At 33.0% G+C, this 23,485-nt stretch overlaps 1 protein-coding gene across 1 annotated transcript in view; it reads left to right on the top strand.

Annotated features, from left to right (window-relative positions):
- The window catches only part of LOC108906142 (POU domain protein 2-like), a 150,340-nt gene that overhangs the window by 3,589 nt on the left and 123,266 nt on the right, over positions 1-23,485 (top strand). The window contains exon 2 of the mRNA XM_018709325.1: positions 14,225-14,269. Coding sequence (XP_018564841.1) covers positions 14,225-14,269 — 45 coding nt within the window. The remainder of the gene's footprint in view (positions 1-14,224; positions 14,270-23,485) is intronic.

Raw genomic sequence — 23,485 nt, 5'->3', positions numbered from 1 at the left:
AAAGAGGCTTCACAAATTATAAAGCCTTAAAACTAAAATCCAGTGGCAAAACTGAAGTCTTTGTTGAGCATCTCTGGATAGCAATGTTTGTACATTCCGTCGATGATAAAGGTGCAACACGTCAGGATTTAATACTCGCCACAGGAAACTTTGCGATAATTCTGTCTGTTGCTAATTTAGAAAATTGCCGTTGTTGCTTCATCGGTAACGTTTCGAATTTGTGTGGAGGACATGTGTCTTTGTTGTGTAAAGAAATACCCTGTATAATGTATACGTAAATACTATTTTTATGTTTCCGTAGGCACGTACGACATAACATTTACTTTATTATTACGTACCCATTCAATTCTTTTTTGGAATTTACAATCTAATCTTTGAACAGATACTGATACATCTAACCTTATAGAAAAAAAGTTTTATACTTTAAATTAACTTGAAATTAATACAAAGGTGTTTTTGAAAAAGGCGCTTTAATTTTAAGCGATTATAAATTGTCGCAAACCAAACATTCATCCAAAACAAAGGGTTTCACAGAAATCATTCTGATAAAAGTTTTATAATACCAGATATTTACATCCGAAGTTAATTAGGTTTATGACGCCGATTCTGTAATAATTATTAAATAATTAAACCAATCAGTGTCGTCGCTCTTTGACATTTTAACAATGGCTTTTGTTCTAAGTCTTGGTCTGACGTTTTGGTAGACTGGTGTTTATTTAGGTGTTAGGGTAAACTTCTTGTGGACATTATTGTTGATATTTAAATAAACTAATTTGTTCTTAAGTGAGATACAATAATAACGAACTCGTGAACATGATTCTAATTTACCGAGAATGTCTTCAAAACTCTGTAAAACCATCTCGGCTCTATGCGAAGTACTATCCTAATAGGACATATCTCAGACCCCGAAGATTTATCTCCTTCAGCGAGCTCATGATAATGGAGAGCACAAGAAGGCCGTGGAAGACATACCGGAAGAGCTCCACCAAATCGTATGATACAAATTAAGAAAAAGTTCTCAACCTACTGTCGAAGAATAACCAACAACTAGTAACAAATATATTTCTCATGGTAAAGTTTGGAGAATAAAAAGCAACTATAGCTATATTATATTTATCATGTACAAGCATTGCAATCAGAAGACCATCCTGCCAGGGTTCATTTTTGTGAGTGGTTATTAGAATAAAATAATGGGAATGAAAATTGCGTTAAATGCGTGTTGGTAACTAACGAAGCAACATTTACATGGAGTGGAGTAAAAAAACTTCTATAAAAACCGCATTTGGCTGTTCAGTGCCGTTAAAAGCCCCATGAAAGCGTCTTTTTTAACGACACTGTTTTTTTTAAATGAGAAATGGAAAATAATAACAATCAGAAGACAAAAATTGAGCTCCGGGCTTGAAAATAAGTTAATAGTTAATAATACCAAGGTTCAGAGAGTATCTAGAAACACATCTTCCGTTCATCGAAATAATCGAGGTCTCTTTTAATGGTATTATTTTCCTTCTTCAAAATTTTTGCCCGACCCAATGAAGGGTATTTAATTATTACCCCTTTTTGGGCAAATCTTTAACAAAAAAGTTATGCTGATCAAAATTCCATTTATAGCACATTTTGTGAATATAATTAGCATTATGTTGGAAGAAACGAGTTCAAAAATCAAAGATTTGCCATCTTGGGGCTCGGCCAAAATTTTGGAGAAAGAAAATAATAGATACTGCTAAAATAAAATTAAAAGAAAGCGTGATTATTTTGTGAAACGGCGAAAAACATGTTTCAAATTATTATGTGAACTTAGATCGTTGTTGGCTACAGATACTAAATAATAAAGTAATTGAATATACATCATATGATATCTCTAACTATAGGAAAAACAAAAAAATTTAAACCGTCAAAAAAACCGTCAAATATAATCAAAAACGAAAAGTTATTACCAATTCTGAAGACAAAAACAAATTGATTTTCGAAACGTCAACTCTTTGAATTGTGCGTTACACAGTGTCTGCTTTGTTCATTGTGAGATTTTTAGTTCATAAAAAATAACCCTTGGCCGATCCTTTTGGTGCCAATTTAGTAACCAGCCAGTATCTTAACCTTCAATTACCATAGTGGGTTACCAGCCCTCATGTCTTTTAACAATCAACAAATCGGCTGACGCAGTCGATCTTCAGAAACACTGCCGATATATTTTTCCACATCAGGAATTTTCAAAGAGGATGCAATTCCGACTTGCTAATTCTCCTCGCCTACAAACGCCTGAAAGTCCTTTAATCAATGCAACTTTATTCATAAGATAGATTATATCATCAGCTTTTTATAAAAATTTTGTAATGGCATCTCTAGTCAATCATCATTTCTTGGATCTAAAGCCCTCAGCCCTTTAATCTTCAATTTCCACCTTTTGTAGCAACAATATTTTCCGCGGCCGCTTCAGTAATTGATGGGATACTATCAAAGCCTGAATAGATCATTTTCAGCAATAATATGGCAATAATTCCCGCTATCTATTAATATATATTAATTTAACAAATGTCAAATGGTTGCATAACATGCACTACAATCATTTTATAAACTAAAGTGAAATAATGACTGGCTTCTTGAATTTTACAGCAAATATTGTTGTATTAATTAAATTTAAACATACATATTTAGCACTGAATAAAAAATACTGTATGATACACGTTTGATTAAAAATTTCAATAAACATACTTTAATCAAACTTGTATCTTTAATTTCTATAAAAATTCTAAACTGTGGTCTCTTATCCACGTATATTGTTTATACCTACTGTTTAATTTTTATATAAGCAGGCAATACGAAGTTGTTGAAATTACTTTCAATCGCTTTCAAAGCGTGTACACAGTGTAAGGGCTTTGTACACATCGCGACAAAACATTCGTATGTTATTCCGCACACCAGTGACAGGCACGTAAGTAATTTGTTACTTTCCACCTGTGATTAGAATCGCGGCAGCGTCTCCTGCGAGTAGGAACGATCGGCAGGTCCTTAAAAAACCCAACTCCCAGTGTCGGACTGGCTATATTTCGCTGAATTCAGCGAGGGGTCCTTTTTTAAGACACCGACGAGAAATGACAATCAAAAACAGTACATTTTATTGTATTATATACATAAACCTGGAAGGAAGTTTGGTAATATTCGACTATTCGGTTGGCAGAGCTAACGGCTAATTCCGTAAGCTGATTTGCAATACATGTAGAGGTTAAAATTGTAAAAATTTGGATAAAATGTGGAAAAATACATAAAGCAGAGAATAGAAAAAAGTGGAAGATACTCAGAGCACACTTTTATATTCTGAATACCTTCAAATCTCAAATTAAGTATAACTGTTATTAATTCATCAAATTTATCCTGAGACTAAAATGAGAAAATAAACCAAATATCAGTTCTCTATAACTCAAAATTCATAAAAATTTCGGCACAAAAGCAAAGTAAAAAAGAAGATATTGAGTATTTGTCTGACTCTGTCATCTGAGCACATATTTGATGCGTTTGAATCTTCTGATTCCAGAGCAACATGCTTTTGGTGATCCAGAACATACTCGTATTCAAAATTAGTTTTTCCTCTAAGAACGCAGATGGTCTGATAATTTGTTTATTAAAATAATTTCTAGAAGTCATTTTTATTAAATATGTAGCATTATTTATACTGACAAAGTGGCCAGATCTCTTTATATCCTGGATTGTAATAAAACTTCAGTTTCTGCTAATTTTCCATACTTTTCCAAATTTTCTCGGCACAATTTTTCCGGAAATCTTAGACCTCCGGTAAAGACCCACCGATATGGGCTCCTTGGCGTGTCAGATACCCCGTGATCGCGGGCCAGCGAGCCTGGCCAGTCCGCCTAAGCCAACTCCGCCAAATCTTCCCATGCAAATGTATGCAAAAGCGTGTGCATTAGCTTTTAATGTGACGGCCGAATCCATTCCAACCGGCTAAATACGTCATTACGGGCCGTTTATACGAACCACCCAACCCTCCCGCATGCTTTATACCGGGTCGTGTCAAAACTGGACATGCAAATAACTCCGAGATGCTATAATGGACAGATAATAATGACCATTATCATCACTCACTGAAAACTAATAATAAACCATTAATACAGCCAATTTGTTTCATTATTGTAATTCATTTCTCTTCTCGGGATATGACTCAGCTCATCTCGCGAGGGTTCACCATGAGATTTCAGCGATGGCCGGGCTCGCCCGACGTCGGCCGGTAAGGCAGAACGCTGACTTTGCCGGTGGTACAGCCAGCACAGCGGTCCGCAACCGATGGATTTCGATGGACGGCTGGTTTTTATTTTTCACTAGCTAAGATCACAAAAACACGTTATGTCGTTGTTGCAATACTCAAATAAAATCTGCGCCATTTTGAATTTGTATTTCACGTTTTGTCACTCCTTGGGTCAGTAAGAGAAAGATTAACGCAGTGATGCCAAGTCGTGGAAAGTTTTCCATATATTAAGGGGAAAATAATCACAACATCAAGTCAATGGGGAAAGGGGAAGCAAAACGTACTTTAGGTCCATTTTTGGAGAAAATCGGAAGTTGCCAAGTCTACTACTCAACAATTTAAGAGATCTCGTTAAAACTACAGTAGGTGTATTATTGAGCAATAGACTAAAACTTGAAAACAAATCACGAAATCCAGGTTTTTGCGAGTTGAGTCTGAGGTGCAATTGCCCAGATATGTAGCGTACAATAATTATTTAACTGTAACATTGTTCTTGTCGTGAACTTCAAGGTATGGAAAAACATTTATCTAACAAAGTCGACCCCCATTTTGACGTTGCACCATCAAAATGAAGAAAAATTCGTACGGTTGCGGTTGTCCATTTGTCCTACAAAAAATGATCTAACTGTTCTTCACTGGAAAGATAGATGGACAGTAATCTATACTTACTTATAAAGAAACATATTCCTAGTTCTTATTTTATTATTGTTATTTTAAAAAGTAATGTCAACAAGAAGCAGTATTTTTCCTACTATGCGCTTTCTTCGACATTGGACCGTCTTTTTATTTAGCAAATACATTTTTCTGAGATATATTTCCACTGCCATACTATTAATAGAGCCAGTTATTAATTGAAACATCCTTAAAACTGGGACCACTGAATTATTCTCTCTAATTCTGGGTCTCCGGCAAAAAAGTTTGGAAACCGCTGACCTTCAGGTACCTGCCGCGTCGTCATTAACATGGGAAATATGCCTAGCTCAAAACAAAGCATACGGTGCGGTCAATTTAGCGAAATGTGGACGGCCACTTTGTAGAGACCGGTGGTGAATGAAGTCCACATTACCTATTTTGGTGGAGCAAGGGTAATTTTTCCCACACTTGCCTAAAGTAGTTTTAGTTTGCATCTAGAATCTGTATTAACTGGACTGCTACTGTCCACTCGACACTTTTTTTAATTTGACGTAACATACGTAAGTCCTGAGATACAATAATAACTGCAAATAATTCAATAATACATATTTATTTTATTTTGAAACGTAATCGATATCTTTCAAAATAATATCGTTTACTGACTGATTTCTAATTATTTAGTTTTCGACAATTTGTTCACACATTTCACGCGGTAGGTATATCTTCATTGGTGTCTTGAATACTTATTCAGTTTAAGATCGGAAACTGTTTGTAGCTTATATCTGTAAACCATATACTTCAAATAACCCCATAGGAAAAGTCCAAGCGGGTAAGATTTTATGATCTTGGTGGCCAGTTGACATTAGCATTTTTGGAAATAACCCGTCTCGGAAACTGTTGTTACAATAAATCAATTGACTGACCAGATGTGTGATAACTCGCACCAAAAACATTGTCTATGTCAACTTCTATCAGTTTAGGCCGAAGATACGCTGTTAGCATACCCTGAAACGCTCTCCATTAACAGTAACACTATTTTGATCTCCCTCGTCAAAAAAATAAGATACAATAACGCCTTGAAACCAAAAATCATACCAAACTGTGACCTTCTGAGGATAAAGAGGCACCAATCGATTGGAAATTATTTTATTTCATACTGTACGTTAAATCCTTGTTTATGCAAGTAATTTTATTCCAGAAAATGCGTTAGATGTTGTTGCAACACATGCACAAAATTTTCCCACCTTGTGTCATTCAGACTACTCTGACTTCTTCTTCGATACATCATCACCAAGAACCACAGTGTACAGCTTTTCTTGGAGACAGCCACCAGCTATACTTATCATTGCAACCACCTAAAATATAGTAAAATATGTTAATAAAACCAAATAATAGTTACCTTTACCAAAAGATACTACCCACAATATGTAGGAGTTTCTTTCACAAAATGGTTTATTTCCTCCATCTATTGCTTCAAAAATGATATCAATTTTAGGAAATCTGAAAAATTCGCATTTTTATCTGCTAGAACATCGATTTAATATTTTAACCGCAATAACCCACTACTAACTCTCTAAATACGTAAAAAGGAAGGTTCCAGACTAAAAATTTGTGCTTACCTCATTCAATAAGTATTCTATCATAACATCTTCGTTAACTTCCTCACTTCATAGTTTTCCCATTCGCAAAAATATTTAGTATTTTTGTCACATCTTTCGGCAGATTTCGATAGAATCAGTTTTCCTTAGAAACTGCTTCGATTTTCTAAATTAAAATGATAATTTCAAATAAATCAACAATATTTATTACGTAGGTAGCTATTTCCATACCACGAAACACTTTTGACATAATATTCTCCCGGTCTTAACTATTAAACAAATTACACGGTCAATAAATAAAAACTAGAGCATTAATTCAGGCCCTTTAGCTGGATACAGAAAAGGGTCTTTGTTCGGTCTAAGATGTAATTGTAAAGCTAAAAAAAGAAGCACACTAAAATACAACACAGGATAAAAATTTGACAACTTTATTCTGTGCGCTTTGTTTGAAGAGACCAATAAACTTGTGATCGACGTTTTGCAAGAAAATGTTAATTTTTTTAACATCGAAACGCAATTAGAGGAAGTGTAATTATTTTGTAACAACTATATAATGGCTAGTCAGTCTACTTCACGCTTTTTTGGCAAATTTTACACTTTCATCAATTAGAGGTTATTCACTACACATATTTCATGATCTTGCCTAGCTGTAAAATGTGATTGGTTGTCAATATTTTTTTTCTCGCTGATTTCGTGGATAATTCAAATAAACGAATCCATCTTTTCTGGTTTGACAAATATTATTTAGGTATATTTTTTAGCGGTAGAAACCGATATTGCATTTAACTTTAAAAAAAAAGACTTAAACATTCAATTCGACTGGTACCAAATATTAAAAATCATCATTTATAATTACAGATTACAAGCTTGGATAAGAATTTATAATGCAACTAATCCAGTAGTATAACATACTTTTTACTTTATGAAACAATTAGTGTTTCTTTGTTACCAAATATCTATTACACCCAAGAAATCTACTGTTAGGTTATTGTTATTAAATAAATATTAATAAGAATAAAAAAAATTGACCATGCATATCAATTTTATTGAATGTATTTAAAAATATATATACAAAAAAACGGTATGAATTTAGTTATTTTCCACTTCAATGTCTATAAAATATTTCTGGGATAAATAAATCAAATTTTTTAACTTGAATAATGTATCTGTAAAAATATATCCATATTTTGTTCGATTAAAATAACGACAGTTAAATAATGTAGACAACCAAGATCACGATTTTATTACATTTTATTTCATTTCATTTTACGTGAACAAAAACCTATAGAATTCACTTCAGTTTCAGCAAGTTTTCTTCGTTCGCAACGTTGTGGTTAATGTCCGCGCCATTTTTTAAAAAGAAGAAATAAGTAATCTGTTATTAATACCTCAAACGTCAATGAAAAATTCCTCCTTCACAGATTCTATTGTCACGTACTCTATTTAAATGAAATTAATGTAAAAAAGGAAACGTTGAAATGTTAGACTGTTACCAATCCCACGAAAAAGTAATATCAAATATTAATAGCCATTTAGATACACAGTTTAGCGTTATAGAATCAGTGAGTTTGTTGCGGTGAAAGAGTTTAACGATACTATTATAAATATTATTCAAAAAACCGATCCGTAAAACAACATAGACCGCGAGAATTACGGGGGACAATCGAATTCATTCTGCAATTGAATGTCTTCCAAGAACGGCATTGATTGAGCATTGTATGAGGTCTTCAGCTTCTCAGCCTTGAAAATAATAAATATAACGCCAAATATAGACAATGTGTAAATTGAAAAGTTGCCAATACAGTGTCAATAAGTTCAGTATTCCTACATCGTTACTCCTCTAGATGAGGAACTAGATCTGATATGACCATCTCTTATCATCAAATCAGCTAACGCGATCAGAGAGATGAATACCTGCGTCGATCTGCCCATTTTATACCACCTGAAGAAAGAAAATTACTACAATCTTTCTTTCAAGAGAATAAAACGTCTTATTAAAAAATAAGCGAAGTGGAAAAGAATGAAGGAAGATAAAAAATAACCTCAAAAATTCTTAAGAGTTTCTCTATAGGGAAATAGTTGTACCTAATCGTTGAATCTAAATAGTTCCGATCCAAAGTCCATAAAGATCAATGGAGATACAAAAAAAGTTACAAAAAAATAGAGGAAACGTCGACTAATGGGCATCAAGAATGTTTTGAAAAAATTGATTGAACGAGATAAGGCCTTACTATTACATATTTAATGGGTGCTAAACAATAGTTAGTCTTCCTAAGGAACCTTCTGTAAGCGAGTTATTTAAGGAAAATCGCGGGAAAAATGTAAAACATCGCTATAAAAAAACGTATAACGAAATTTACACTTAATTAATTTGCACTAAATGAAGGAATTTATTTGGACTAGTCCAAGTCTTATTACAACGTCGAGTCGAGTCCGAAGAAGAGGAAAAAGGAAGCAGAGACAATATTCAAGCTGAAAAGGAAGATAATGAATCTGAAATAGAAGAAGGTGAAACAGAAGAAAGTGAGGACAAATCAGGAATAGTTGAATGATCTGATTGGACACATTTTAGCAGAAATTAACTCTCCAGGAAGACATGGGGACTGGAATTCTACTTCAATGGTGGAAATGTAGATTGGAGGCTCTAGTGAGAATAAAATTAATATCAAATAGAATATCATCAAAAAATACTTTAAATTTTTTATTCAGTTCCTGCATCAGCATCGATACTTGCTAATCCACTGAAAAATAATCCTCGCACCGTAATTGAAGCTTCTTGACCCCACATTTGGAATAAACTTAATTCACTGTCTCTTTGACACTTACAAAACATAATTAAAATGTCAACATTTTACAACAGTTACCGAAAATATAAATTTCAAGGTTGCTTTTAATAATTTTATGATACAAAATGTGTTTGAACTGAGGGTGGAAAATTTCCTTTACACACTGACACGAGTATACCCTCGTACTAAGCGCGTTGACATGCCAGTATTCATTTGCGATTTTATGCACTATTTTACGTCCAGCAAAAAGGCCGTTACTAATTACCAACGACGTCTGCAGGTGGATTCTCTCTGCCCGACTATTTGCGGTTTTCTCAACTATTTGTTAGAAATATGAATAAGGTGAAATCGTCGGAACGAAGCTCTCTGGCTCCTAACGAATACTTTCCTGGAACCGATTACGGTCCTTTTGTCTCTTCCTAAGACATTACAATACCAAATTGCCGTCATTATCGTCATGTTTTGCAAAAATTCGTTAGGTAGGGCGTTACATATTCATGCACGGGGGCTCCTGTTTGGAAATTTGAATACACAGGCAAAAAATATTGTTCTTTAAATATGGAAGCCAAAATTTACCTTTGAGGAACGTCTAATTCTACCTAAAAAACTCGCTTCAAAGTTGAAATCCTTCATACAACCCCTTAGATACCCGGATAAATAAACCTAAAAATATTCCTACCTAGAAGTTGAAATATTTACCCAAAGGTTCACTTATAGTCCAGTTGGTAGAGGTTCGGCCTGTGTCAAACCTTGATAACCCGGAAATAACCACACAGGTCTACTTTAAATGATGAGTATAATAATAACAAGCTAATTTGTTGACAAAGTATTTTATCAGGAAAAAAAGTTATTTTAACAATTTAATCGTGAAAATTTTTTTTTTAGTAATAACTCAGCGGGATGACTTTGTACGAAAAAATGCTTAGGACATGATTTTATTCGTAATAAAAATAGCTACAAAATGGCGGTGGTCCGATTACGAAATTTGCAATAACAAATCCGCGAGATTGAAAAAACGGTATAAAACGTCAATTTTTTAAAGTTGCTGTAAAAATGTCAATTATAAACAAAAAGTGATAAAACTTTCGAAAATTATAGTTCAATATATATACAATAATGACGCTAAAGCCGAAAATTAGGAGCGCAAAACTTTTTGTTCTATAAGGCGTTATACATTCATCGGCATCTGAAACTCGAAACTTTGCCAAATTTGGTCTCGAAGCTCTGCTGACACTTGAAATTTGGTACACACATAGCGCAAATATGCAGAAACCAAAAGCAATTTGCAAAAAGTATCTTCATTTTTGCAGTTTTGGTAAGGTTTTATACGTCACCCTAGTTTTATACGTCACCGTTAATCACTTTAAAAAATTGGCGTTTTATACAGTTTTTTCAATCTCACGGCTTTGTTATTGCAAATTTCGTAATCGGACCACCGCCATTTAGTAGCTATTTTTATTACGAACAAAATCATGTCCTAAGCATTTTTCCGTACAAAGTCATCCCGCTGAGTTATTTAAAGAAAACTAAATTTTTTTTCACGATTAAATTGTTAATAACTTTTTTCCTGATAAAATACTTTGTCAGCAAATTAGCCTGTTATTGTACTCATCATTTAAAATATTCCTGTGTAGTTATTTCCGAGTTATCAAGAAAATGTAAAATAGAAAACAGTAACTTTTCGGCCTCTGCCGACTGGAGTATTAATACTTTTGAAGTAACAACATCTAAATGCGTTTCTCTACAGGGTGTCCCGAAATTCATACAACAAAATTTGGTCATAGATTCTTAAGACAAATTTAGGGGACCCGTATTTTTTATTTTTGCCAAGTGGCCCTCTCTTTCGGAGTTACAACCCCCTGAAATCTGCCACTAAGAAGTCTTTTTTATATCTCAATACCATGTTGTACGAGAATCACTAAATTTGGTACACAGGGGTTTTATGACATGTGGAATCTCACAGTCCTACGCTTTTTGGCGAGAAACCCCCATAAGACACTTTTTCGTGGGCCCCCTTGTCTTTGGAACCAGAAAAATTTGGTCGCAAATTTGATTTTTTTTAAAATTATTAGTTAGTTAGAAAGCCATTGAATTTAGAAACTTTTTTGTCTCTTGATATTTGTTTCGTAAAACGCAATGTTTTTGAGGAAAATGGCGAATCACGATATGCATTCGATCACATTTTGACATTTTTCTCGAAAATATTGCGTTTTACGAAAAAAGTATAACGGGACAAAAAGTTTCTAAATTTAATGGATTTCTAGTGGACTGATAATTTTTAAGAAATTTAAATATGCGACCAAATTTTTTTGGCTCCAAAGACAAGGGGGGCCACGAAAAATTTTCTTTAGGGGTTCCTCGCCAAAAAACGTAGCACCATCAGATTCCACATGTCATAAAACCCCTGTGTACCAAATTTAGTGATTCTCGTACAACAGGGTTCTGAGATATAAAAAAAAAGATTATTCTTAGGGGCGAACTTCAGGGGGTTGTAACTCCGAAAGAGAGGGCCACTTGGCAAAAATAAAATATACGGGTCCCCTAAATTTGTCTTAAGAATCTGTGACCAAATTTTGTAGCATGAACTTCGGGACACCCTGTATATCGTATTTAAGAATTTTATATAGTATTTTACTTATATTAAACAAAGTACAATTAATTATTATACAAAAAAAAAACTAGGATGAACATAAATCATGGAAGAAATTTTACCGGATAACTGAAAAATTACTGCGAATATTAAAAAAAAACAGATTTGTTTGTAAAAAAATATCCACTGCTTCGTAAAAATACCATGAAAATGAAAAATTAAAAAAAATCTACTTTATGTCCGTAATTTATACTAATCAATTTCAATCAATTTTGTTTCGTTTTCCAGTAAAAATGAAAAATGTGCAGAATAGGAAAATTTTATTTAAAAATTATGCCTTCATATTTTACAGTTACTTATATCTTATACAATAAATCAATGTAGTTGAGGTCTGGAGTTCGAGCAGGCCATTGCAAGGTATCTATCATCCCAGTCTATTGATTTAGAAAAGTCTGCCTAAAAAACTGACTCCACGAAATATGTTTTTTTTTTTGAGAAACGTTTTAATTTAACGGTACTCAAAAACGCATTTTTATCTCCGCTTAATCGATCACGACGGTGTTTAAAATCGGTAACGGCGTTCCCATGGCACCGTAGCGTTCTCGAGCGGTTCCCGAAAAAGACCAAAACGGCCGCTAATTTAAAGGGGCCGGCCAAAAAATATAAATCAAGGCGATATGCAAAACATAAATATTTTAATTTGTAAGGAGGCGGAACGTCCGCATTATAGCACGTCCGGGAAGAAATATTGCGCGGGTTCCGAGACAAGACCGTATCGGAGGGTCCGTCCGAATGAGCTCTTTTTGTCTAATTAGATTATAATTGCCGATGTTCTAGTCGAGGAGATGGTCCAGTGCAAGGATCCACCTCACAATTCAACAGAAAGGAGTTTACTATATGTTTAAATTATTTTATTAATGACAATGTGACATGTTTTCATAAAATTTTAGCCAATAACGTTGCGGACGTCTGTCTAAAACAGTGCCTAGATTTTAGGACCAGGTAATGTCAAGTAGGATGTTATCTGGCTTAGTATTTTTCCAATGGAATTTATTCCAACAACTTAATTATTTTATAGAATAAAAACAGTCAGTTGTGTTTTACGAGCGGAGACCTCAATGACACATATTAGATGAAAATCCTTTTCCAAAGCAGAAACTATACATTTTCTACTTAAATATGATTTTAAATAACACGAATGTTATCTTGTTATTCGATGTCATTAACATCCTTTTGGACAACACCTCTCCCTTCATTTACGCTAAACGTAATTAACAAAGTCATCTAAGTCATTTATATAAACTAAAAGAGAACTGGGCCCAGAATGGAACCTTGTGGTACACCCATTCATATAAGATAGGTACTGCACTGAAAATGTAGAAATGTAGAAATCACGCGATGCCAGATCCGATTAATAAGATGGATGTTTTTGTTTGATGGAAATTATCATACAAGAAGTAGTGCGTTAACAGAGAATGTTGTTGTGGTGGTGGATGACCCAGTTTGCTTATTATTATGACGCTTTGAGCTGAACCATTTAATGTCTCTTAAAGTCAACTGCACATTTGAGGAAATAAGTTCGTTTATTCTGAGAAGATTTCCTTGAATTTTGTATGTTAAAGTATACCTAGTTCTTCGTTTTCAAGCGGTTCAAAACCATTAAAAAATCGTTCAACCCACTTTCCATAGTCCATCATCACCACAAACTAATTCTAATTTGTATTTACTTTTGTGCAGTTTGAAATAAAATTTCGTATTAATTCAGGGTTTATAATTAGCTCACGACACACTTCAAAATTTATCTCCACTCAGTCGTACGTAGGATATAATCGACACCGATTAAGTTGTAACTTATTACAGATTATCACTAAAGTATAATGCATCATTTCTCGTATTCCATGTAAGCAGCAGCATTTATGGTATTTTTTTTATCACATCGTATATAAGGTCAGTAACATAACAAAAAAAATATAGTGGATGACTAGGTTCATAGTATACCGAGTGTAACTTTGATTGAAGGTAATATCTATTAACGTTGGTCGTCGCCTGTTTTTTTGTCCCCCTAAAGTCCTATTGTCATATCACATCAAGTGGATTGATGCTACGTAGTTCTCCTACACCAGATCAATGTCAGAAGTCATTGACAGTGAGATACTATTTAATTTATTAAACAAAAAACAGTGGCTTTAGATTACAAAACAACTGAAGATTCAGATTTCAAACCTGATACAATACAGTTCATTCACAGAAATAAAGTCTTTAACAATCGTTTTAGGAAGAAATGTTACCCTTGCTTTCCCTGCAGATTGCAGCAATGATTCTGAATTTCATTTTTAAGTTAATACTTTCCTTTTTGTTGCAGAAATAACCACATCTCCCAACACACCGTCGGCAGACACAAAATACGGTGAGTACGGAATATCGAAAGTACTTTTTTAGAGCCATTATCATTCAAGTCCTTCCGAGAACCTTAAAAAACAGACCGTGGACCTTCCCTCCATGTTACCTACTTAACTATTCACACTAAACGCTTTTTTAAAGAAGGGTCGTAAACTTTCTCTTTAACAGGGCCTTAAAAACGCACGGGCAATAAACAACTAATAAATATTTGCAAACACTTCATCATAAACCCTTCGGATCCGCAGGGGTAGCTGCCCTCCCTCCTTATTCATAAACAAGTGTTCGGATTCCTCCGGTGGCGTAATCTGTCGGTCCAAAAAATGTCGTGACCCCGGGGGTTCAAGTTGGCGTTTTATTAAAAGGGTGTCTTAGGGGTTGCAACAGGTTTCAAATGCGCTTTTCATAACGCATATACTTGTACGGCCCCTTGGGGGAGCACCCCTTTTGGGGAAAGTCTCGTGTTGTGTTATGGGGCTGTCAGGACATGATTTTTTAATGTTTACAAATTTTGGCGACGGTCGGGCGACGAATTCTTATAGGAACGTGATTGTTACATAAGAAATTTTTGATATCATATTATTTTTGTTCACGTAACTGAAAATTTTCTTCGTAAAATACTATGAAGCTTTACTTTCAGGAGGAGATAAATCCTAAAACACCAACATCTGTAAACTGAGTAAAACTTAAAAAAATAATTATATTATCCCAAACACTATAACAATAATAGTATAAGATTAATCACAATAAATAAAAGTAAGAAAATAATATTACTTACGTTTAGTAACACACAGACCAGATGAAAAATTATTAAAGGAAAATAAAAATGCAGAATTTAATTCAAGCGGACTTATACAAAGTACGATCTACTTTGGTGTATGTATAAAATAATAAACAAGCACTATTTAATCATTTTAAAATCCAGAAGTCGAATAATAACATTTTGATATGTCAACGTTCTTCTTCTGAAGAAGGCGACATATCATCTCCAATATAATCCAGTCTTTGACATTAGAATTTCTTTTTTAGATATACAGGTGTTTTGTTCAATTTTTACACCAAGGATGCCACGTCATTTCGCAGTACAAATTGCGTGGATTCAAGTGTATTTTGGTAACAGCTATAACAACAGCCTTTAAAATTAGAAGTCATTATTGACGACACTTCGATTACTTCATCTTTAGCCACGAATAATAAGTGTAGTTTCACTGAGCCTTTCTTTACATACTTCCCCACATTTCTTTTGTTGGTCTGCTTCAATTTCATTTTTTCTATGACCTCTCCTTCAAAGGGTCAGATCATCTTTATGAATTCAGTGGTTTAATGTATTTTTTCAATGCTTTCTGCTTGCTGTTTGTATGAGTCCAAAACATTCTTTTCAGATTTCAAGATTTCATTCAGTGTCAGCCTGTTTTTTTTACCCAAGAACTAAATTACTATAATCACTTGTTAAAATTTCTCACTTATTTTTCTCGTTGCAATTTGTGATACCTACTTCTACAGATGATTCATTTAGTGCTACACATCTTAGGGAACATTCCTGACGTCAAATGTAGTAGTAAAGTTTCAAGATAAACCGTTCGGAAATATTACCAAAAATCGAAAATATTTTTTAGACTAACACCCTGAAGAACAAAAAAATTGTCGCAATTTGACGTCAGCACTGTACCATTATTAATGTGTCAATCTGTATACAGGGTGAGTTAACGCTTTGGCAAAGTGGATTTATCGCTAAAATATAATTGAGGCAAAAAATACTCATTTTAAAAATATATAACACCTATTATGAAAGGTGTAGATTTTGAGAAGGTCTTTCACATCCCGTTAAAAATACAGGGTGCTCCATTTGAAAAAAAAACAACAACATTTTTACATAACATTTGGTACGATTTTGTGGACACCCTGTATGATATTTACAAACAGTGACCACTTCGGAATTTACGGTGAACCTAGTACAACAAATGTGACGATTGCTTAGATTATATCTCAAAAAACGATTAAGTATATCAGTCACGATCAGGTGTAACGCCGAAAATGTATTTTTTTAATTAAAATATTAATATCTCGGAAATGGCTGATTTTTGGCTCATAGTACATATTCGCTGTGAGCTTTGCTGGTATCGCCACCTAGCGGTTTTATAGCTACAACATCTGTCGGAAATTTAAAGTGAGATAGTACTTAAAGTGTATATGCCAAATACAAATGATAGTTAATATTTTTTATTTAATTAACGTAACAAAGAAGTTATTAGATCGTAATCTATAAATAATATCAGTNCAAAACATTCTTTTCAGATTTCAAGATTTCATTCAGTGTCAGCCTGTTTTTTTTACCCAAGAACTAAATTACTATAATCACTTGTTAAAATTTCTCACTTATTTTTCTCGTTGCAATTTGTGATACCTACTTCTACAGATGATTCATTTAGTGCTACACATCTTAGGGAACATTCCTGACGTCAAATGTAGTAGTAAAGTTTCAAGATAAACCGTTCGGAAATATTACCAAAAATCGAAAATATTTTTTAGACTAACACCCTGAAGAACAAAAAAATTGTCGCAATTTGACGTCAGCACTGTACCATTATTAATGTGTCAATCTGTATACAGGGTGAGTTAACGCTTTGGCAAAGTGGATTTATCGCTAAAATATAATTGAGGCAAAAAATACTCATTTTAAAAATATATAACACCTATTATGAAAGGTGTAGATTTTGAGAAGGTCTTTCACATCCCGTTAAAAAATACAGGGTGCTCCATTTGAAAAAAAAAACAACAAAATTTTTACATAACATTTGGTCCGATTTTGTGGACACCCTGTATGACATTTACAAACAGTGATCACTTCAGAATTTACGGTGAACCTAGTACAACAAATGTGAAGATTGCTTAGATTGTATCTCAAAAAACGATTAAGTATATCAGTCACGATCAGGTGTAACGCCGAAAATGTATTTTTTTATTAAAATATTAATATCTCGGAAATGGCTGATTTTTGGCTCATAGTGCCTATTACGAAAAAGTTGCATAATTCCATGTAAAATATAAATATTCCATTTAAAAAAATACAACTTTAGTCAGCCCTCCGAAATCGAATCACCCTGTATAAGTCAAACCGAACCTATTTTAAATTATTTTGCCTCAATTATATTCTAGCGATAAATCAACTTGCCACGGCGTTGATTCACCCTGTACCAACAGTTCTATTGGATATAGAATAACATGAAATTGCTACTGTAAAATGATGGCGGTCGCTTTTCTGTGAATATCTACATATATATTCTCCTAATGCGGTGTACGTATGAAAGTTAAATTAAGGGGGAGGTTCGTCTGAGAGTAGTAACGTGTCATTACAGTACTTACATTTTTTATTAACAAAAATTACATACTACAGTTCTAAATGCATCAGAACCGAAGTCATTAGTAATGCTTAGCTAGCAACATGGAAATATAAGAAAGTCTGATGGTTCACATATATAAGTATTCATTGTTAAGAAAATATGTAATTTCTATTCAAATGACAAGGGTCTAACTTTTTATATTACAAGGATTATTTATCAAATTCCTATACAAAAGTGAGCAGTAAATATAAAAAACCATAGCATGTGTGCTAATTAAAAGTATTAATTGTTAAAAATTTATTAACAAAAGTAAATATTAATTGGATTTAAAATACAAATAAACCTTTTGTTATGGTTATTAGGCGCGATGTTAATGTTCCTTTCGGTGCCGAACACAATATAAGCCATTATTTTATTAGAAACACAAATGTTTTGGCATAATAAGTTAACGTTACTATTTAATTTAATAATACCGGGTACAGGTATAAATATTCATAGCCTCTAAACCTTTTATATTTAAATTCACCAGGCTTTAACGATCCTCATTTAAATATTTAGAAACAAAACGCATTTGCATACATGAATTAACGATAAATAAGAAAACCACCGGCCATTTCCCGAAAACAAGACGTCAGGGGGAAAGTTCTGATAGTTTCGCGGTCGAATTCCGAGAAATCCAGTTCGGATCGTAAAAAACTTCCTTGATTTCGCATGCGATACCGCAACACCCCGACCACCTTTTTGCTTTTTCTACCTGACCCTCGGCTAATGAGAAAAATTCGAACGGCCCTCTTCTACCTGTACGGGTACGGCGCCAAAATGTATCACTCCAAATAGTACAGCTTTTGACCGTATTAATATTCGTTCATTGTGGCGGATGTCGTACGTGCTAGATAGAATAAGACCTGATTTTCGGTGCGTGGAATGTTAAAGAACTGCTGTATACTAGTTACTTACGACTAGGATTCGAGTAGCATATATTTCACATTACAAACAACAGAAAATCGACTCATTTTTATTCCAATACATCTTTACAAAACTGTGGAAGGAAAGTATAAGATTTCATACAGCGTTGGACAAGGCAACAAAATAAAATGAGGTAACCAAATACTTAATCAGTAATTAATTCAAAACAAAATATAATATTTTTATAGAATTGCTGAAGTAAGTTAATTTTTCTTTGTTTTGATCTTCTTCTTTGTCTTCCAATAAATATACTGATCCAATTTTCATTTAGATATATTTTGTTCTACACTTCCTTATGGAATAAGTTTTATTGGAATATTCTTATTTGATATTTTCGTTCTTCGTTCATCTCTTTTAACTTACTGCATATTTAGTTCAGTTGATTTGACAGAAATATGCCACCGACAAAAATAGGTTGTGAAGAAACCCTGTACATTATTAGCTGCTAATAAAATATAAATTATCATTTTAGCAATATAATAATAATTAATACTAAAATAAATTATTATCAATTATTATAGAGGGTGTACCGTTCATGTTTAAAAAAAATTGTGTGCAAGTTCCTCAAGGGAAAATAATGGGGGTAGTTCATGTAAAGTTTTTTTCTTAGATGCCCTGTTTTCGAGATACAGTGTGTTCTGTTTTCGAGATACAGTGTGTTGAAGTTGTTACTTTCTAAATGGTTTTCCTTAATTATCTTCAAATCGGCTAAAAATAAAAATGTCAGAATTTGTACACGAGTAAACATCAACTGTGCGTTAAGAATAATATGCAAACGGTTTCTTTCTGAAAAGCACTGTCGCCGATACAGGTAATTAAAGGGGTACAATCGAAGAAAAAATATGTAAAAAGTCAAAATTTATTACATTTCTAAACAGTTCTGTAGACTCTAAAGGATACTACAAAAAAAAAGGTATACTTGTCGAAATTCGGTAGCATGTACCATTTTCGAGAAAAATTAAGTTGCATTTTTTTTGCTCACATAAAGCGCACAAACACATTTACAAAATATTAAATTGAAAGTGGACCTTACTATTGAATGAGCTGAAGACATTTACAACAGTATTTGCCTTTAAGACTATAATTTTAATTTCTTACGTATCACATGAAACAGTTAAATTGTAAAACATTTTATTAACTAAAAAAATAAATATTATATTAAGTTTCAGTTTGTAGTAAAGTAACATTTAAAAAAGTAAATCAAAGTGAACAGATTATGATAATTGATTGATGATTACAGACAAAAGTGTATTTTTCATTCAACCATCCATACCTATCTTGGCAACCTATAGTCGCACAGAAACCTTTCAAAAATAAAATTGAAGTTGAATAAATAAGCTAATTGACCTCTGTATTGATTGAGTTTGAAACAATTTTCCTGAGTCCAGAACCAGACCCAGAATATTTCTGATATTGCAATTTGAATTAGAATTTAATAAAAAGGTGAAAAAGATAAAACTGGTAGACATAACAATGTAAATTACCACGTACAAAGGCATTAAAAATCGTATCCGTTTTTCTACATAACCTAACGTTAAAACGTAACACTTTTCAAGTATCTAATGTTTTCTAAAGAGATAGAAAAGGTTGTTGTCAGTTTTTGTTCCAACTTAACCATTTCTAATAGTTTCTTAGATAAAATTCGCCGCTCTAATTTTCAACACCCTGTATATTGCTAAGTAACATATATTTCAATATCTTCAATGTTTCTAGTGATTAGGCAGATTTGGGAGCTTTGCAATTTCTACGCCTCAAAACATAAACAAGTTTCTGTACATTTTAAACAAAAATTCAAGTAATCTCCCAATTTTGTGATTCAGCGCTACACTTACCGAATTTTCGCCCAGTGAAAGTGTTTGGGATACCCTATTAGCGTTCATCCATCATTATCTATAATTAATAACCACGAAATGCCAAATAGAAGTGCTTTCCAGCCGAGAACGGTCAAACAAAGCGTAAACAGATCTTTTCTTCCTCCGTCCTCATCATCTCATCAAGTCGTAATCGAGCGAAAATCTCCACAATAACAATTTTTAAGTTCACATTCCATCCGAACCATTCATCATCCATTCTAATAGACGCTAATACGTAATTTAACGGAATGTAAATGAGGACGGCAATTCTACATTCGTTCTACAGGAAGGAAAACCTTATTATATCTCGATTTACGCTTGTCCATTTGCATGCCGCTAAGCTCACGGCATAGTGTCGAACATGCACGCTTTGTACTCATCCATGTTTCCTTTTGACGGTGATTTTATGGACAGATATCGTACCCTTCCAGGAAATAACTACGAAAGACATCAACTCGGGCCTTCCTAGTTAGTTTACATAATGAATTAATAAAGATGGAACTATAAAATTTTCAGGGTACCTCAAGGTTCCTTTTTGAGCCCACTTTTATGCTAGGATAGGTATTTTAAAAACATAATCATTTCGTGTGACTACGTCAATTCAAGATAATTGTGACTGTTTAAAATAGCTCGCTATGTGTATTTACAGTAACCCTGTGCTGTTGTGATACTACTATCGAAGGTATGGAACATAGCTAAAAACAATGTTCGTAAGTATAGTGAACGTAGCGAGCATAGCGCTTCGTGTGATCGTAATATTGGCTATTAGTCCAAGCATTATAAAGAAATGCTTACAGAAATTATTACCTGGACAAAAAAAATATGACCGTATAGAAAATTAAATTTTAAGTTGAGTTTCTTGTTCTTTAAACTCGATCCAATATAGCGAACATGGTTAAAAAAAATCGCAAAGTTGAAAAAAACGGTTTCTCTAAAATAACTAAAAAAATATAGCACGGATTGAAAAATTTTAAATGGGAAGTTTGTAGGTTTTAAAAAGATCTATCGACTGATTTTTTGAAAGTATCGATTGCTTTGTTAGTTTTCGAGATATATCGAAAAAACCGTTAAAAATCTTCTCTTTTCTCTTCTTCTATAACTCGTTTACATTTACGTGCCCATATTTGCTATTTACTGCAAGCATAGCCCGCGGCAAGCCAAAAAAGTACATTTTTGAAAAATTTAAAAATATTGATTATTTTTCGAGATATATCGATTTTTTGAAAAAAAAGCGCTCTCGAAAATTGGCTAGATCTTCTCAGCGGATAGTCCTACAGTAACGATTTGCGGTTTATTTTCTTCGTAAAGAGTTATATTATCATGGTGTTAAAAATGTTGACGATTTTATTAATTTTAAGGATCAAAAAATGACTTTGAAAAAGTTGCACTTTTTTGGGTATGTAACTATTTCAATTTTTATTTTATGAAAATGACTTTTAAAGAAAGAAAACTAAACATTTACGGGCCTATTTTGCTTCTAAGGCGAAAATGTTATAATATTCGTGTTTAGCTACCCCAGATTAAGTACAAAAAAATAATAAAAATTGAAATAGTTATTTGAAAAAAACATACGCAAAAAAGTGCAACTTTTTCAGTCATTTTTTTATCCTTAAAATTAATAAAATCGTCAACATTTTTCAACAGCATGATAATATAACTCTTTACGAAGAAAATAAACCGAAAATTGTTACTGTAGGGCTATCCGCTGAGAAGATCTAGCCAATTTTCGAGAGCGCCTTTTTTTCAAAAAATCGATATATCTCGAAAAATAATTAATATTTTTAAATTTTTCAAAAATGTGCTTTTTTGGCTTGCCGCGGGCTATGCTTGCAGTAAATAACAAATATGGGCACGTAAATGTAAACGAGTTATAGAAGAAGAGAAAAGAGAAGATTTTTAACGGTTATTTCGATATATCTCGAAAAGTAACAAAGCAATCGATACTTTCAAAAAATCAGTCGATAGATCTTTTTAAAACCTACAACTTTCTCATTTAAAATTTTTCAATTTGTGCTATATTTTTTTAGTTATTTTAGAAAAACCGTTTTTTTCAACTTTGCGATTTTTTTTAACCATGTTCGCCATATTGGATCGAGTTTAAAGAACAAGAAACTCAATTTAAAATTTAATTTTCTATACGGTCATATTTTTTTGTACAGGTAATAATTTCTGCAAATTTAACATTAATCCGTGACAGAATGCTTGAACTATATTTCAACAAGTATAGCGAACGTAGCGTACTTAACTTTATTTTAAAATAACCTTTAAATATATATCAAAATAAAAATATATACAGAATGTATTATGTCCATAAAATGTTAAAAAGAAATTTAAATTACGATAATATAACGATAAGTTAAATAAAAATTGAATATTTATTTCCCAACGATCTAAAATTCCTTTGATATCACTAAACGAACATAGCTTACATAATGCTCCATGTGTTCGTAACATAATGCTTCATATATTTGTAATATTGGTTATTTTAATAAGTACATAAGTACTAACATAGCTTGCCTAACGCTTCATGTATTCGTAATATTGACTGTTGTACCAAGTATAGCGAACATAATTAACATAACACTGCCTATGTTCGTAATATTGATTGCTTTAACTAGATTAACAATAGCATAACGCTCCATATGTTTCTAATATTGACTGTTGGCTATTGGCAAGTATTGCTAACGTAAGCTTTGTATGTTCGTAATATCGGCTGTTTTAACGAGTATACGGAACGTAACGTACATAGCTGGCATAGTGCTCTGTGTAATTGTATTTTAACGAGTATAGGGGACGTAACGAGCATAGCTTTATACTATTGTAATAATGGTTGTTCTAACGAGTATAGCGAACATAGTGTTCACACTCCATCTGTTCGTAATATTGGCTTGTTTAACGAATATAGTGAACATAATGTTACTTGCATTCGTAATATTGGCTGTTTTAATGAGTATAATTCTGCATAATGTTGATTGTTTTAACGAATATAGCAAACGTAGTGCTCTTTGTATCCATAGTATCAACTGTTTTGAATGAGTATAGCGAATGTAGCTTACGTAACTAGCA

Source organism: Anoplophora glabripennis, unplaced genomic scaffold (assembly GCF_000390285.2).
Source record: "Anoplophora glabripennis isolate ALB-LARVAE unplaced genomic scaffold, Agla_2.0 scaffold74, whole genome shotgun sequence".
Classification (NCBI taxonomy): Eukaryota; Metazoa; Arthropoda; class Insecta; order Coleoptera; family Cerambycidae; genus Anoplophora; species Anoplophora glabripennis.
The sequence above is the reverse complement of the archived record's forward strand: the minus strand, read 5'-3'. Positions and strand labels throughout refer to the sequence as shown.